This window comes from Rhinopithecus roxellana, chromosome 5, assembly GCF_007565055.1.
Source record: "Rhinopithecus roxellana isolate Shanxi Qingling chromosome 5, ASM756505v1, whole genome shotgun sequence".
Classification (NCBI taxonomy): Eukaryota; Metazoa; Chordata; class Mammalia; order Primates; family Cercopithecidae; genus Rhinopithecus; species Rhinopithecus roxellana.
In genome coordinates this window covers 76,631,118-76,649,116 of record NC_044553.1, presented here as the reverse complement: position 1 = coordinate 76,649,116, position 17,999 = coordinate 76,631,118, and the positions used below count along the sequence as shown (strand labels likewise).

Here is a 17,999-nt window from a genome sequence, read left to right as displayed (position 1 = left end):
AAGTGGGGAGAACCATCAGGAGAGACTGGAGACCAGCAATAAGCCATCAAATTGATGATGACAGGACCATGGGCAGGGATTGGAGAACCAGGGAGCCAAGAGGAACCACCCCTAACCACAGACAGAAGAACCCCAGGTAGCAGGTACCCAATTCCTAATCTAGGGTTCCCAGCTACCAAAGGAGGGAGTTCACCAGGGGCACAGGAGGAAGAGGTAGGAGACAGTAGTTGCAAGAAAATAATACTTAAGTTTTTAATAATCTTTTTAATGGGCATAATGTTGGAAGTGCTACTTCAAACTACAACTACCCTCTAAACATGGTGGATGATACTCATCTCAAGACATCCTTTTCCTCAATTAGGAACTTGGCTTGAAAAATGAAAGGGACCTAGAGCTGAACTCACAAAAGGTTGGCAGGAACACTTGCTGCACTGTAGCACAAGAACAATTCGGGATTTCCTGAAATAATTAGGGATGGAGGGGACACTGGCAACCAGTATAATCAACAAGATGGTGCAAGATTGAGGGGCTCTGTGGGAAAGCACCCCAGTGGAAACTGGCTGGCCTCAAGGTGTTCAAAGACCTTTCTTAAATGGGAAGATCTTTTGGTTTGGTTTGGTTTGGTTTGGTTTGGTTTTGAGTCAGAGTCTCACTCTGCCGCCCAGGCTGGAGTGCAATGGCATGATGTCAGCTCACTGCAACCTCCACCTCCCGGGTTCAAGCGATTCTCCTGCCTCAGCCTCCAGAGTAGCTGGGACTACAGGCGCCTGCCACCACGCCCAGCTAATTTTTGTATTTTTTAGTAGAGACAGGGTTTCACCATATTGTACAGGCTGGTCTTAAATTCCTGACCTCGTGATCCACCTGTCTCAGCCTCCCAAAGTGCTGGGATTACAAGCGTGGGCCACCACACCTGGCCAAATGAGAAGATGTTAGAGGCAATTTCATGCTATTTGCACTTCTATGGAGTGAACTCCTTCCAGCTCCCCAAATCTCATGTAACATCTGCTGTGTGCACATGGCCTTGAATGAGTTACTGGATACTCCTCCAGTGAAGAAAACAGCATCTGGGCCAACATGGCGGGGGGCAGGCCATGTGTCTGGCACGGCGAGGGTGACCCATGAGTGGAACTGGTTTGCTAGAAGCAAGAGCTGAGAGCCAGAAGTGACCGTAAGAATTTAAACCTGAGAACTCCCAGCAGTCCAGGGGGCAGAGGGGGACACAGGTCAAGAAAAGTGGGTTCCAATCAGCCTAATCCAGATTTTAAGAGGCAGACTGACCTCAGCTTGTGTCTGGGTTGCCATCCGTTTACAATTTCTCCCTCTCAGGGTCCTGGAGCAAAGCCTCATCACCCTGTTACTAGGTGTCAGCCCCTTGCTAATGGGGTCTGCCTTCTGTGGACCCAGTCACACAAAGGAGAAATCTGGGAGCCATTCTAAATTCTTCCCTCAACACCACAGCGCATTGCTCAGCAAATCCTGCCAGCTCTACCTCTCAGATGTTCCCCAGAGCAGCTCTTTGCTGACTGGTAGGCAAACTACTAATTAAGCCCCCTGCCTGAGTCTCACCAGCAATCAGGTAGTGATCCCCCACACAAGTGTTCAGGTGCTGCTTCTAAGGCAAATCTGATGCCTCCCTGCTGCTCAGCACCATGCGATGAGAGCTCCAGCACCTGCCCTACAGTAGAGACTCCAGTGTGACCCTGTCTGCCTCATCCCTTTTATTTCCCACTAATCTGCCCCTTCACCCGAATTTGGCCCTAACCACAGAGAGCAATTTACACTTGCAGAATAAGCCATGATGTCTGGCCTCTACTGTTTCCTCTGCCTCATTTTCTCCCTATCCCCTACGCTGACCATTGGCTTTCTCTGTCTGGTCATGTCTATTCATCTTTAAAGGCCCAGCCTAACCATCCAGTCCCCTGATCATTCTTGTTCGTGTTTCTGTCTCCACCAGTACACTATGACCTCTTTAAGGAAAGCAGTTGTGCTTGGATTCTCCACCCGAGCACCCAGCACACCATAAGTCTTCACTAAATGAACTTGCCTCGTGAGGCAGATGGACTTGAAATCAGGTAACTAATACATCGTGGCCCAGTGCTGAGGGAATTTAACAAAGCCCTAATTCTTCCTAGGAGCATATACTTAAGGTTTTGCAGAGGAACTAAGCTTGAGCTGAGTCTAGGGTATAATGTGAGGCTTATCTATCCGGAGGAAGGAGGAGGCCACTGCAGAGCTGGGGAGCTGCCTGCTTCATGTTGCCACCAGTACAGATCCCAGCCATCCCGTGTCACTCCTGTGCTCAGCCTCCTGTCACTGGATTCAGTGCAGAGGCCCCAGCAGGCCAGTGCAAAGTCTATGAAGGGTGCACAGGTCTGGCTAGCTGGCCATCAGTGGAGAGAGGGAGATGGTCCCCCGGATTCCTGGAACACTGCAAGGGCAATACTGGGCCCAGTCAAGCTAAGTTTAGCTGGCCAGATACCACAGCTTGGGGTCAGTTCTAGTGAGACGAGAATAAAGTGGCTCCTTTTGTAAACTCAAAACCCAGGTCTTGCCAAGAATTCCGGGCAGCTCATGGCTTTCTGGAAAGAGCCAGGGTTTACTTTTGAAGGCAAAATTATGGATCAGGCTCCTGCAGACAAAGTTGTCCAGGATATGTAAGGAGAACCAGCCAATGAACATTCTAGACTAACACACAGAAGAGAAATTGACTGTAACTGAAGCCAGAGAGATCTCAGTGTGGGCTGGTGGGATGAGAGAAGGAACATTTGGGGCCAGTCAGAAAAGGGTCTTCCTCACCCAAAAATCTGGAAATCTTCAATTGTTTCCAAAGATACTTCTGAAGGCCCACTATATGCCAGACACCGAGGATGCAAAATGAGTACGACAGTCTCCATTGCTGTGTGTTCACAGATGTTCAACAGAAAGAAATTACCATGAAAAGTGCTAAGAGACCCAAACAAAGTGATCTGGTAAAGTAAAGAAGGAATTTCCAACCCTCACTGGAGAGTTGCGTGTCACGAAGAAGGTGACACTGAGAATGATGACAAATTCACCAAAGAGAGGAGTTTCTTCCAGCATTGCTTGAACTAATCTGAAAAGCAGGAAAAATTCCAATACTGAGTAAATTACAACCAAAAGTGCTTTTCAGTGATTTGCTCCAAAGACAGTAAGGGATGTCTGTAACCCAAGTGGTAGATGGAAAAAGAGGTTGAGGCCGGGCGCGGTGGCTCAAACCTGTAATCCCAGCACTTTGGGAGGCCGAGACGGGCGGATCACGAGGTCAGGAGATCGAGACCATCCTGGCTAACACGGTGAAACCCCGTCTCTACTAAAAAATACAAAAAACTAGCCGGGCGAGGTGGCGGGCGCCTGTAGTCCCAGCTACTCGGGAGGCTGAGGCAGGAGAATGGTGTAAACCCGGGAGGCGGAGCTTGCAGTGAGCAGAGATCCGGCCACTGCACTCCAGCCTGGGCAACAGAGCAAAACTCCGTCTCAAAAAAAAAAAAAAAAAAAAAAAAAAAAGAAAAGAAAAAAGAGGTTGAGATTTCCTCAGGGAAAAGCCTAATACTAAGAACCAGAGGGAAGCCTGACTGGCACTGTATGTTCAAAACATAAGTAAATGAGTGATCATCATCTTCCCTGAGAACTTGTTGAGAATTTTGTGTCTATATTCGTAAGGGATATTGGTCTGTAGTTTTGTTTTGTTTTGTTTTGTTTTGTTTTGTTTTGTTTTGTTTTTGCCAGGGTGGCGGGGGTTGTATTTTGGGTGGAGGGATCTGGCTTTGGTATCAGTTTAATTCTAGCCTCATAGAATAAGGGAAGTGTTCCCTCCTTGTCTATTTTTTGGAAGAGTTTGTAAAGGATTGCTATTGATAGTTCTCTAAAGCTTTGGTCGAATTCACCAATAAAGTCACTGGGGCCTGGGCCTTTCTTTGTGGGAAGCATTCTTTATTACTAATGTAATCTGTCTACTTGTTATAGATCTATTCGGATTCTATATTTATTCTTGTCATTTTTGGTAATTTGTTTCTAATTTGTCCATTTTATCTAGGTTATCTAATTTGTTGGTATACAACTTTTATAGTGTTCTCTTATAATCCTTTTTATTGCTTTAAGACTGGTGGTAATATATTTTTTTTTACTCCTGATGTTAGCAAGTCTCTCTTCTCTCTCTCTCTCTCTCTCTCTCTCTCTCTCTGTCAGACTGGCTAAAGGCTGTCAATTTTGTTGATCTTTTCAAAGAACTAACTTTTGGTTTTGCTGATTTTTTGTATTGGTTTTCTGTTCTCTATTCCATTTTTTTCTGCTTTCATCTTTATTATTTCCTTTCCTCTGTTTGCTCTGAGTTTAGTTTGCTCTTCTTTTCCTAGTTTCTTCAGGTGAATGTTTAGGTTATTGATTGGATTTTTTTTAAGTATCAGAGCATACTACTCTATGTTTCCCTGTAAGCACTGTTTCTGCTGCATCCCGTGTTTTTGGAATGGTACGTTATCTTTTTGTTTTCATTCATCTCAACTTGTTTTTTTCAGGGTTTTTGTTGTTGTCGGTGGTGGTGGTGGTTTGTTTTTGAGATGGAGTCTTGCTCTGTCGCACAGGCTGGAGTGCAGTGGTGTGATCTCAGCTCACTGCAACCTCTGCCTCCCGGGTTCAAATGATTCTCCTGCCTCAGCCTCCCATGTAGCTGGGACTACAGGCGCCCGCCACCAGGCCTGGCTAATCTTTTGTATTTTTAGTAGAGATGGGTTTTCACCATGTTGGCCAGGCTGGTCTCAAACTCCTGACCTCAAGGGATCTGCCTGTTTTGGCCTCCCAAAGTGCTGGAATTACAGGTGTGAGCCACTACACCCAGCCTCAACTTATTTTCTAATATCCCTTGTGATTTCTGCTTTGATTCAATGATTATTTACATATGTGTTTAATTTGTATATATTTGTGAATTTTTCAAATATCTGTTGCTAATTTCTAAATGTTCTATTATGGTCAGAGAATATCTTTCATATGATTTCAATCCTCTTAAATTTATTGAGACTTGATTTGTGGTCTAACAGATAGTCTGTCCTGTAGAATGTTCCACGTGCCCTTGAGAAGAATGCATATTCTCCTGTTGTTGGATGGAGTGTTCCAGAGATCCCTCTTAGCTCTCTTTGGTTTGTATTGTTCAAATCTTCTATTTCCTGGCTGATCTTTTGTCTAGTTTTTCTATCAGTTATTGAAAGTGGAGTATTGAAGTCTGCAATTATAACTGTTGAATTGTCTATCCTCCCTTCCATTATGTCAGATTTACTTCATGAGTGTATGTGTATGTATATGTGTGTGTGTGTGTGTGTGTGTGTGTGTGTGTGTGTGTGTGTATAATCCAAATAGATCCATAGGTGACAGATTACATTAGTAATAAAGAACAATTCCCACAAAGAAAGGCCCAAGACCCAATGACTTCACTGGTGAATTCGACCAAAGCTTTAGAAAACATTAATAGCAATCCTTCACAAACTCTTCCTAACTCTCTCTATATATATAATTTTTTTCTAGAGAGAGAGAGAGACAGGATCTGGCTGTATTGTCCAGGCTGGACTCAAACTCCTGGGCTTGAGTGATCCTGCCACCTCACTCTCCTGAGTAGCTGGAACTATAAGCATGCACCGCCATGGTGGCTTAGGAGTCTGGGGGCTCTGTTGTTAGGTATATACATATAATTGTTCAATGTTTTGATGGATTGACCTTTTCCTCATTATAAAATGTTCCTTGTCTTTAGTAATAATTTTTGTTTTAAAGTCTACTTTGATATTATTAAATAGTATAGCCACTCCAGCTCTTCTTCAGCTAATGTTTGCTTGGTATGTCTTTTTGCACCCTTTTACTCTCAACCTATGTGCATCGTTGAATACAGAACTGTCTGTTGTAGACAGTATATAGTTGGTTCATGGTTTTATATCCATTCTGCCGATTTCTGCCTCTAATCTGAGTGTTTAATCCACTTACATTTATGTAAGTGGTACATATTACATAATTACATTTATGTACATTTATGTAAGTGGTACATATTACATAAATGTAATTGCTGATAAGGTAGGATTTACATCTGCCATTTACCTGTTTGTTTTCTATATGTCTTGTGCCTTTTTTTTTTTTTTTTTTTTTTTGAGATGCAGTCTCACTCTGTCTCCCAGGCTGAAGTGCAGTGGCGCGATCTCAGCAACCTCCACCTCCTGGATTCAACCGATTCTCCTGCCTCAGACTCCTGAGTAGCTGGGATTACAGGCACCTGCCACCACACCCGGCTAATTTTTGTATTTTTAGTAGAGATGGGGTTTCACCATGTAGGCCAGGCTGGTCATGAACTCCTGACCTCAGGTGATCCTCCCGCCTCCCAAAAAGCTGGGATTACAGGCGTGGGCCACTGCACTGACCGTGTCTTATGTCTGTTTTGTCACTCTATTACTCTATTACTGCTTTCTTTTTGTTAAGTAGATATTTTCTAGTGTACCATTTTAATTCCCTTGTCAAAAAACATGAATCATGAAAGAAAAATTAGGTAAGTTGGATATCATCAAAATTAAAAATGTTTACTCTCTGAAAGTCATGGTTAAAAATTGAAAAGGCAAACCAAAAACTAGGAGAAAATAATCACAAAACATATATCTTATAAAGGACTTATATCCTAAATATATTATTTACAATTCAATAATAAGAAAACAAATGACTCAGCAAAAACAAATGAGTAAATATTGGAACAGTCACTTTACCAAAGAACATATACAGTTGGCAAGTAAATACCTGAAAAGATGCTTGGTATCTTTAGTCATCATGGAAATGCAAATTAAATCCAGGAGTTAATATTATACACGCTCTTGAATGGTAAAAATCAAGACTGACAATATCAAGTCTTGCATGAATGTGAAATAACTGAAACTCTCATATGATTGCCGAGAGAAATGCAAAAGAGTATTCCAACTTTGGAAAAGAATCTTGTGAAGTTTCTTAGAAAGTCAAAAATATATTTATCAGGCCGGGCATGGTGGCTCACCCCCGTAATTTCAGCACTTTGGGAGGCTGAGGCAAATGGATAACTTGAGGTCAAGAGTTCGAGACCAGCCTGGCCAACATAGCAAAACCCTGTCTCTACTAAAAACAGAGGCTCCAGTGAGCCGAGATCAAGGCACTGCACTCCAGCCTGAGCAACAGAGTGAGACTCCATCTCAAAGAAATAGAAAAAAAAGGAGAAGAAAAAAAAATATATATATATATAAAATAGCCCAGCAATGCCATTCCTTGAGTGTTAAGATAAACAAAAATGTACATCCATCTTGAAAATGAGAGAAGTAGATTTTAAAAGTCCTCACCACAAAAAATGAAAAGTATGTGAGGTAATGTGATAAGTATGTGAGGTAATGTGATAAGTATGTGAGGTAATGTGGTAAGTATGTGAGGTAATGTGGTAAGTATGTGAGGTAATGTGATAAGTATGTGAGGTAATGTGGTAAGTATGTGAGGTAATGTGATAAGTATGTCAGGTTAATTATTTCAACGTAGTCGTTCCACAATGTGTACATACTTCAAAACATGTGGTATATGATAAATTCACACAATTTTTCTTTGTCGGCCGGGCGCGGTGGCTCAAGCCTGTAATCCCAGCACTTTGGGAGGCCGAGACGGGCGGATCATGAGGTCAGGAGATCGAGACCATCCTGGCTAACACGGTGAAACCCCGTCTCTACTAAAAAAATACAAGAAACTAACCAGGCGAGGTGGCGGGCGCCTGTAGTCCCAGCTACTCGGGAGGCTGAGGCAGGAGAATGGCGTAAACCCGGGAGGCGGAGCTTGCAGTGAGCTGAGATCCGGCCACTGCACTCCAGCCCGGGTGACAGAGCGAGATTCCGTCTCAAAAAAAAAAAAAAAGAAAGAAAGAAAAAGAAAACACAATTTTTCTTTGTCAATTTAAATAATTACTTAAAAAGAAAATCCACGCCCAGATAAAGAATTGACCATAAATGTTCATAGGAGCTTTATTCTTAATAGCCCAAAACTGGAAGCAATTCCATGTTCATGAATGGGTGAGTAATAAACCAACTGTGGCATAGCCATCAGAAACATTAGGTTAAAGGAGAGAAATCAGACACAGACCATATGCTTTATGATGATACTTATATGAAATTCTAGAAAAGTCAAAACTTTAGTGACAGAAGGCAGACTGGCAGGATTCAGGAGAGGGAGGAGGGGATTGACCGCAAAGAGCCACGCAGGAATCTGGGGAGTGATGGAAAGAGTCTATAACTTACTTGTTTAGGTGGTTGTAGTACTGTCTGTCAAAACTCATTGAGCTGTGCGCTGAAAATTGGTGAATTTGATACATATAAGTCATACCTCACTAAAGAAAATAGAGGCTGGGCTCAGTGGCTCATGCCTGTAATCCCAGCACTTTGGGAGGCTGAGGCAGGTGGATCACGAGGTCAGGAGTTCAAGACCAGCCTGGCCAATATGGTGAAACCCCATCTCTACTAAAAAATCCAAAAATTAGCTGGGAATCGTGGCGCACACTTGTAGTCCCAGCTACTTGGGAGGCTGAGACAGGAGAATCGCTGGAACCCAGGAGGCAGAGGTTGCAGTGAGCCGAGATCACGCCACTGCCCCTTCCAGCCTGGGCAACAGAGTGAGACTCCGTCTAAAAAAAAAAAGAAAGAAAGAAAGAAAAGAAAATAGAATTAGCACTAGCAACACAAATATAAGGTACTAGGAATTAATGTAATGAAATGCAAAAACCTTCATGAAGAAAATGATAAGACTGTGTTGAAAGAATTGGCAGAGACAGTTAATGCCCAGCAAAGATTGCAAATGATCTCCCACACAGCACAGCCTCCTCTGCAGTGACGCTGTGGCCTTGTGACAATGGAATATAAGAGCAAGTGATGTTCACTGCTGAGACGTTGGTCAGACGCAGGAATCTCATCTAGTTGTCTCTTCTCCTCCCACAATGATCTTGGAGTTGGGGATTCAGTTCAAGTTGGTATCAGCGAGGAAAATGCTGCCTGGGCTGCACAGGACTTTACCTGAGCTGGAATTAACCTTTATTGTCTTAAACCTTGAAATTTGTGGCTTTTTCTGTTGGGGCTGTTTGTGCTCACTAATACAAAAACATTAAAGAAGACCTAAATGTGGCAACAGTTATACCCTGTTCATCCATGGGAACACACATTTCCACAACAATGTCAATGTAATTTCAATCAGAAGCCCACTGGACTCTTCATGTGCCTCGACAGATTCTAAAATGTCTGCGGTAGCGCAAAGAGACTGGAGTAGCCAAGACATTCTTTAAGAAGAAGCTGGGGGGCCAGGCGTGGTGGCTCATGCCTGTAATCCCTGTACTTTTGGAGGCCGAGTCAGGTGGATCACCTGAGGTCAGGAGCTCAAGACCAGCCTGTCAACATGGTGAAACCCCTTCTCTACTAAAAATACAAAAAAAGTAGCCAGGTGTGGTGGTGGATACCTATAATCCCAGCTACTCGGGAGGCTGAGGTAGGAGAATCGTTTAAACCTGGGAGGTGGAGGTTGCAGTGAGCCGAGATCATGCCATTGCACTCCAGCCTGGGTGACAAGAGCAAGATCCCATCTAAAAAAAAAAAAGAAGGAACTGACTCTACTCAATATTAACACACTTTATAACGCTAGTGTAACTCAGACAATTGACTGTTTGAGGATAGACAAATAAGCTAATAGTACAGAATAGAGAGCCTCGACACAGACCCAGATATGATAGAGGTGTAACATGGCATTGCATATTAATCAAGCCTCATTCAAGAAACAATGTAGGAACAATTGGTTATCCATATGGGGCAAAAAAAAATTGAACTACACCTTCACACCACACCAAAGTCAAGTAGAGTAAGGACTTAACTGTGAAAAGCAAAACTTCACAGTTCTAGAAAGAATATAGAACATATCTTTATAACATCAGGGTAAGATAGGTTTCTTAAGCAAAAAAGGCACTAAGGAAGTACTAGACAAATATATATATATAGCCAAAATTGACCTCATTAAAGTGTAAAGCTTCTGTTTATCAAAAACACCCCTCCAAAAAAAGCGAAAATACAAACCATAAACAGACATTTGCAATAAATATAGTGGACACAGGATTTAGTTTTTCAAAAAGATGTGTGAAATTCCTACAAATCAATAAAAAGGCAACAGAAAATTGGTCAAAATATGTGAATAAATATTTCTCAGAAGAGGAAACACAGCAAATGAATATACGAACAAGCATCCAATCTTACTGTTAATTGGGGATTTGCACATGAAAACACAATTAGATATGACTAGATTGGGAAAAAATAAGAAGGCCTGGTGATTCCAATTATTGGCAGGAATGTGAAGCAAGAGCAGTTCTCATACTCTGCAGGTGGGAGTGGAAATTGTTAGAACTACTTAAAACAGCTTGGCATTATCTTGTAAAGTGAAGATTAATTTACTCTGTGAGTCAGTTATTCCACTCCTAGATATAGAGCCTAGAGATCCTCTTACCCATCTTTTTCAGGAGCCACAAACAAGAACATTTGTAGCAGCAGGCCTGTTAATCACAAAAATGAGAATTGACTGAAATGTCTGTGTTCAGAAGAACACGTATGTAAATGGTGGGCTATTCATATACTGGAATGCTATACAGCAATGAAAATGAATTATCCATGCCTCAGTAGGATCTCAAAATTACAGTACTGAATGAAGAAAACCCAAATTATTAAAAAATGCATGCAGCATACCATTGACGCAAAGTTTTAAAATTACAAATATATTCAGTGGTGTATGAAGATGGTGAGTATGGCCCACCCCTAATGCAGGTAATAAAAAGGCCCATTGCTTGTAAAGAAAGTAATAATAAAACTGACCAAAATCTGATTTTTATTGTCACCATACATCACCAATTCTGGACAATATTATTGATAAAAATTCTTGCCACAAAGTCAGCTACTTCCAATCTCCACTCCCCACCTTGGTGTGCAACTGAATACATTCTTTAGAGTCATTTATTTCTATAGAAAGAGTATCATGAAAAGTAATGATAAAATTCAGGTGAGAGGTTTTCCTTGGAGGGAGGGAGAGGGACACACGGGCAACAGCACAGATGCCTTCAAAGTATTCCTTATGCTCCATTCCTTAAACTGAGTGATTGAGATATGGCTGTTGGTATTATTTTTTATATCTGATTTACATAATGTATCTCTTCAGTATGTATGAAATATTCCATCCTCAAGAGAAAGAAAATTAAAGCAGGAAAATCAATAAGGGGCCAGATGGAGGAGAAGGCATGCTTTGTAGTGCACTGGAAGCTGCAAACCCAAGAGAGAATAAAATGGCCGTGGTCGGTCAGAAGAGAGTGAGGGACCCTGGAGCAGCAGCCCAGGCTGAGGCTCAGGGCATGCGGGGGACTGAACTGGGGTAGGGGAACTCTGGGAAGCTTTTGCCTCCAAGCTGGGGAAGCCACAGGCCTGGGTGAGGTTAACCCCAGGAAGTGAATCTGGAGTGAGTAGATGGGGGCCAAGGCCAGCCCAGGGAGCACCAACCTTTTGGGAGAAAGAAGAGCCCTTCAAGCTGAGGCTGAGCTTGAGAAAGGTGAAGCAGTGAGCAGGGGATGGGGCACCATGCACTGAGGAGCGCCTGGTGGAGGAGGTCACACCCTGCTAAGAGGAGAGCAGGACACGGGCTGGGAAGGAGGCCCTGGATTTCACAATGTGGGCAGGTGAATTCATCAGAAATTGTCAGAGCCATGTGGTGGAGGAGGAAAGGAGGACAGGGAGGGGACACAGCTCTCCGGTGGGAAGAGTGAGGAGTAGCGGCTGGGAAGAGATGTGGAGTCCGGGCAGGGATCTTATGCATCTCTTTCAATTGTCTTTTTTATTTATTTTTTATTTTTTTTTATTTTTTTTTATTTTTTTTTTTTAGACGGAGTCTCACTCTGTCATCCCGGCTGGAGTGCAATGGTGCGATTTCGACTCACTGCAAGCTCCCCCTCCCAGATTCACGCCATTCTCCCGCCTCAGCCTCCCGAGTAGCTGGGACTACAGGCGCCCGCCACCACGCCTGGCTAATTTTTTTGTATTTTTAGTAGAGATGGGGTTTCACCATGTTAGCCAGGATGGTCTCCATCTCCTAACCTCGTGATCTGCCCGCCTTGGCCTCCGAAAGTGCTGGGATGACAAGCGTGAGCCACCGCGCCCTGTCTTCAATTGTCTCTTTAAAACCCCAGTCTGGTTTAGCCCCACTAGGGAGAAAAAGTGCCTTCAGGCCTTCCCACAGCGCCAGCAGCAAGAGCACAGCAGGTGTCCCTTGGGGCTGACGCATAGGGTGCTCACGGTGGGGGTGGAGGAGCCGTCTGCCCCTGTGCGGGGAGCATTCTCTCACTGACACTGTCTGAATTGCTGGTACATGGTGATCAGAGGAAGCAAACTGACATTTAGTCACTTTTACCGTCTTTTTAAAAATTCTCTACAGTCAGCGCACCCTTTGTTGCCTGCACCAGGGCTCTAGTGGGAAGAGACAGATTGAGTCCTCGGCACCTGGGTGTGCAGCCCCGCTCCTTCCTTCTAGCTGACAGGGCTGGCAAATTCCTACCTCTCTGAGCCCCTTTCCCTTTGGCTCACTTAACTGAGGGAAATTCTGACCTCTGGGGTGGTTGGGCGGATGACAGCAGAGGAAAGAGCCAGGGTCTAGCGCCCAGGAGGTACTTACTAGGTGTCCTTCCCGCATCAGGGAACAGAGACAGTGACTGAGGGCCCCGCAGCGAATGCCCCACCCGCGCAGGCTCCCTCTCAGAGGGACCTGTCCCCACTGCTTCCCCACAGCCCCAGAGGCCAGGCCTGAGCCATTCAGACTCCAGGGAGGTGATCGCAGCCCAGGGCCGCGCCCTGCCTCTGCCGCCCCCGGGGTCCCCAAGGAAGCACCGCCGCCTGGCCGCAGAGGGCAGTTGTCATGGGGACACCGGGGCCCGCTGAGCCGCCTCCTTAGCAACAGGACTCCCCGGCCAGTTGCCATGGAAACAGCATCCCCTGGCAAGCGGTGATGGGGAACGGCTGCCGGGTTTCCTGCCCTTTTCCGAGGACTTTCCCCTCCTGGGGCGGGAGACATGGCACTCCCTATGCCGGCGGGAGCCGCGGGGACTTGGTTTTCCAGTCGCCCGTCGCCGGCCCGGGAGGGGGCCTCTGCCTGACCCCGCGAAGTCCCAAGGCCTGGAGGAACCCTCTAGAGACAGGGGTGGGGAAAGGGGCCACCCGGGGACCAGGCCTAGCCCCTCGAGCAGGCACAGCAGTGGGGAGTCCGTGCCCTGCCTCCTTCCAGAGGCCCCAGATACTGCTTCTGCCCTCAAGCCCCCACCAACCCACAGAGAAGCCCAGCGCTGTGCCCCCACCCCTCGGTCACCCCTCTGATGCCCTCCCCATTGCCCAGTCACCTTGTGTCTCCAGCCACCCTCCCACTTCTGAGAGCTTACCTGATCACACTAAGCTGGCGTCCCCCTCTTCAGCATCTAGCTGGATGGAGCCCAGGTGCACATTCACCACCCTCCTCCTCCTCAGCCAGCCCTGGCAGTAGGGAGTGGCAAGGGTCTCACACCTCCCCAACTCCTGCGTTTCTCCCCTCCACTAGCAAAGGACACATGCCCACTCACTCTCACCCTCCTCCTTAATGATTCTCACCAGTCCATAATCACGTGCACACCTGTGTCCATAGCCAGGCCTTGCACATCCCCCGTGCACACCTCTACGCACAGAACACAGCTCTATGCTCTTGCAGGCATAGGTTTGCACATACACAAGGGCCCACATGTGCCCTCTGGGCCATGTCCCCTGCCTTCCACACCCCAGTTCCCAGGACTCCAGGATTCCCCAATGACCTCACCCCCACCCCCGTCCCTGGCCCCTAGAAGAAGGCAGCATCTGCTGGAATTTTTTTTATTTAAATAAAATATACAATACGGCGCATTTACCGGTTTCTGTTTTAAAAGTGGAAGATTTGAAAATTCCTTGTAGGTGACTGGGTGTGGGAGGGCCCACTGCCTGCACCTGGCTGTCCCAGTCTCTGCAGAGTGGCCAGGTTGGGTCAGAGCTATTCTAAAATACATGTGTGTGTAAGTACACAAGAGGGTGGCAGGCCAGGATCTGATGGCAAGCAGCCTCCTCACGGCCCTGGACCCTCCACCTTCACTCCTGCTGCCTCCAGGACAAGACTGTGGGTTTGGATCAAGTCCTGCTGCCTCTCAGAGCTGCCTTCCTTAAGGGGAAGGGGTGTGTGCAGAACTCAGGTTGAGGCTAAGTCCTTCCAGTTCTCAGAACTCCTGAGCCAGCACAGTACAGACCAGTATCAGGCGGCATCTAGTCTTTACCTAAGATCCCAGGAACCTTCACCCACTTCTCTCCTGGAGTACCGCCTCCCACTCCCTGCAGCCCATCTATGGAGAAATCGGTTTTTCCCACATCCCAGGATAGCTCAAGGCAAAACTCGATCTTGCCAACATTCTGGCTTGAAGCATGGAATGTTCTGGACGGATAATGTGGGGCCAGCCCATCTCATTATTTGGGGATTGCAGCTATACCTGCTCTGGCCCTATGGGCAGGGGCAGACCCCTGACTTTGCCTCTGGCAGGATCCCATCTGGGAGGAGGGAGGATGGTGCCTTCAAAGGCATCTGCGCTGCTTTCTCGTTCCTGCAATCTGGAACCTGCTTATGGCTCCTAGTTGCCAGGACCAAGCCCAGTCAATCCCTTAGCCTATCACCCAAGGCCATCCCTCTGACCCCTCAGCCTGCGGATTCCCTCCCAAAGCCCTGATCCACCACTCCACATCCACCTCAGGAATCTCTCCGCTATATACTCCATCCCACCCACCATTCCCTCCCTCTCTCCCTGTTGAAGTCTTCCCACATCTCAAGGCCTGGCTCCCACCCACCTCTGGCCACACACCTTCCTTGGGCCCTTAGGGAGGCCCAGTCACCTCCTGAGTCCTGAGATTTTAAGTCTTGGAGCCCTCAGCCAAAGCTCCCTGGGCTCTCACATAGTTTGCTGGAGCAATAGGCTGGGCATATGAGGGGCAGAAGAAATGTGATTGATTGAGCACCTACCATGGTATGTGCCAGGCGCTGGGCTGGGCATTTCACATACAGATTTTTCGCATCTGGTCCTCATAGGTCCTTGTGAGGCGGTACCATAATGATTCCCATTTTACAAATGAGGTGACAGAAAAGTCAGATAACTTGCCCAAGATCATACAGCTAAGAAGTGGCAGGGCTGGGATTCAAACCCAGGCCTGACTGCTGCCAAAATCTGGTGTCTTCCTTCTGCACCACGCTTGGGGACCATCTACCTCAGACCCCCTCAACAGTTTTCTGATGGAAGGAACACAGACTTGGGCCTCAAGCAGGCGTGGATTTGAACCTCAAATCAGTCCCCCCTCTGCCACTCTGAGTTACATGATGGTGGAGAAATTACCCAGAACTGTTTCTTCATCTGCTAAATGGGGAGAATGAAAGTGCCCACCCCATGGTCTTTGTGAAACTGAAGGAGTGAACGTGTGTAAAGAGCGAAACCAGTGCTTGGCACAGAGCAGACTCAATACACAGAAGTTCCCCTCACCTCCCGCTGTACAGATGGGCAAACTGATGGCCCCAGAGGTGGCGGGGTGTGCCTGAGGCCCTAGGAAAGGACTGTCTTCCACTTCCGTGTGGTGAGAGGTCAGGCTGGGACTGGATTTGAGACGAGAGAGGGGGCCTGCTGCGAAGTCCTGGGGTCCTCTTCCCTGAGGACTGGAGAGAGAACATCCCGAGACCATGCAGTGCACAGCCTGCGGGCCAAGGTGGGTTGCTGGGTGTAAGGTGACCCGGGCATCCTGGCAACATGGGAATAAACTAGACCGCACACGTGTGCGCACATGAGTGGCTATCTACATGGCTCTACAGAGCGCTACATAGCTATACATATACACATCTTACATACATATACATATATTCATATACAGATCTTGCTACGTTTACAGTAGAAAAAAATGCTAGGCCCTCAGGGCCCTGGCCCTTTTCTCCCAAGGTCGCAGGCATCTGAGGCTCCCCAGGGCACGCCCCAGGGCAGCCCCTTCCTGGGGGCAGAGTGGAGCTCCAAGTTACAGCTAAGGGGCTGATGGCAGCTGTTTCTCTAAATGAACACAATGACACATCTGCTCTAAGAACCCCCAACACTGGCCACCCCGACCCCTGCCCAGCCCCGAGACCCCATCTGCCTTTCTCTGGCTTTTGCATTTGGGACCTGCCTGCTCCCTCCTCCCTCCCTCTAGTGCTGAGTATTAAAATAGTCTATAAAAGCAAGTGACCAAAAATCTATAGCTCTAAGAATACCTGGTTATTTTCTGCTGTCTTTTGATTTTCTGGTGTGTGTGGTTTTTTAAATAATTATTACTGTTATTGGTATATCTCCTAATCACAGTTAAACCTGAAGGAAGAAGGAAGGGAGAGAAAAGAAGAGGGAAGGGCCCAGCTCATAGATTGGACGGCAGTTTGGAGCGCACTGGCTCAGGCCTGGCCCCAGGTTCCCTCTGGGGTCCAGCAGTCAGACGGGGCCCCCCAGAAGAGGTGGCTCTTGCCCCAAACAAAGACAGAGGGGGTGGCAAAGAACCTGAGGATGTCTTCCGAGGCAGAGTGACGTGCTGGCCGGGGATGGCACCATAGGGCCTCCCAGGGGGACCAAGGCCCCCGCTGCTCCCACTGCCCCCGCTGCCAGCCCCAGCCCTGGGGAAGAGCGGGAAGGCAGCCATGGACTCCCCTGAGGAGTGCGGGGAGGCTCTGCGGAGAGTCTGTGCCCCGTCTTGAGGCAGGGCTGGCTGAGATGCAGAGATGAGCTTGAGGTCCTGGGTGAGGCGGCCGGGGGTGAGGGGGGGCGTGCCCCGGCGCTGGGGGACCTGGGGTGGTGGGGGGCTGGATGCAGGTGGCAGAAGCAAGGATCCGTGGGAGCCAGAGGCCCGGGGCGGGGCACTTGGGAAGGTTCTTGGGGGGCCTGGGCTGTGGCCAGGGGGGCTGAGACCTCCTCGGGGAGTAAAGCCTACAGGGGAAGCCCCCCCAGAGGCCCCTGCCACAAGGGATGGCGGCTCAGGCTGCCGTGGGGGTGTCTCTGGCGTGCTCGGTGGGCCAGCAGCTAGACCTAGGGACAACTCCCCGGGAGGCTGGCCCAGCTGCCCAGAGCTAGATGATGGGGATCTGGATGAGGGTGGGGGTGGCAGGAAGTGCTCCGGGAGTCCCAGGCCTCCCCGGGCCCCGGGTGGTGCGGGAGGTGGCTGGGCAGCCTGCGGGGAGCGGGCACCTGGCTGCAGCGGGGTGAGCAGGGGAGAGTCGGAGGAGGACAGGGAGCCACCCAGTGCCTTGTGGAACTGGCCAAACCCGGCTGTGGTGGTGGCGGCTGTGCCAGCTGATGGTGTGGGAGCCGAGGGGGAGCCACAGGCCCCGGGGGGTGGGGAGGAGCTGGATGAGGGCAGGAGTGGGCTCAGTCCAGCGGGGGCAGAGAATCCAGCCAGCTGTTGGATGTGGAAGGAGGATGAAGACGGCGTGTCTACCTGGGATGGGCTGCTGGCGGGTGAGGCGGAGCCCAGCGCAGAAGGGATCAGGGACTGCAGCCGTTTCAGGTGCCTTGGTGTCTGCCCGGCACCGAGATTGCCCAGCCCAGATCCTGGGGGAGGGCGGAAGATGGCAGCAGGCAGGCGAGGGTGGTGGGTGAGGGCTATGGCCACAGAAGTGGTGGCAGCGGCAGCCTGCAGTGGTGCCTGTATCAGCGGGGTCCAGATGACAGGTGTGGGGGTCGGGGTGGCAGAGGCGGCAGCCTGGACGCGGTGTGCGCAGTGCGCCATCTCCCGGTCATGCTGCACAATCTGCTGGATGATCTCGTTCTCCTGGTAGTTGAAGACGCCCGAGTTGAGGTCGTGCTGGACTTTGTGGAGGAGGATGGAGTTCTTCTTGCCTGGGCCACGGAACAAGAGCAGGCACTC

At 48.2% G+C, this 17,999-nt stretch overlaps 1 protein-coding gene across 1 annotated transcript in view; it reads right to left on the bottom strand.

Moving 5' to 3' along the window:
* Positions 1 to 13,920: 13,920 nt before the first annotated feature.
* The window catches only part of HCN4 (hyperpolarization activated cyclic nucleotide gated potassium channel 4), a 50,052-nt gene continuing 45,973 nt past the window's right edge, over positions 13,921 to 17,999 (bottom strand). The window contains exon 8 of the mRNA XM_030931125.1: positions 13,921 to 17,971. Within this exon, the coding sequence (XP_030786985.1) occupies positions 16,503 to 17,971 (1,469 nt within the window). The 3' untranslated portion in view covers positions 13,921 to 16,502. The remainder of the gene's footprint in view (positions 17,972 to 17,999) is intronic.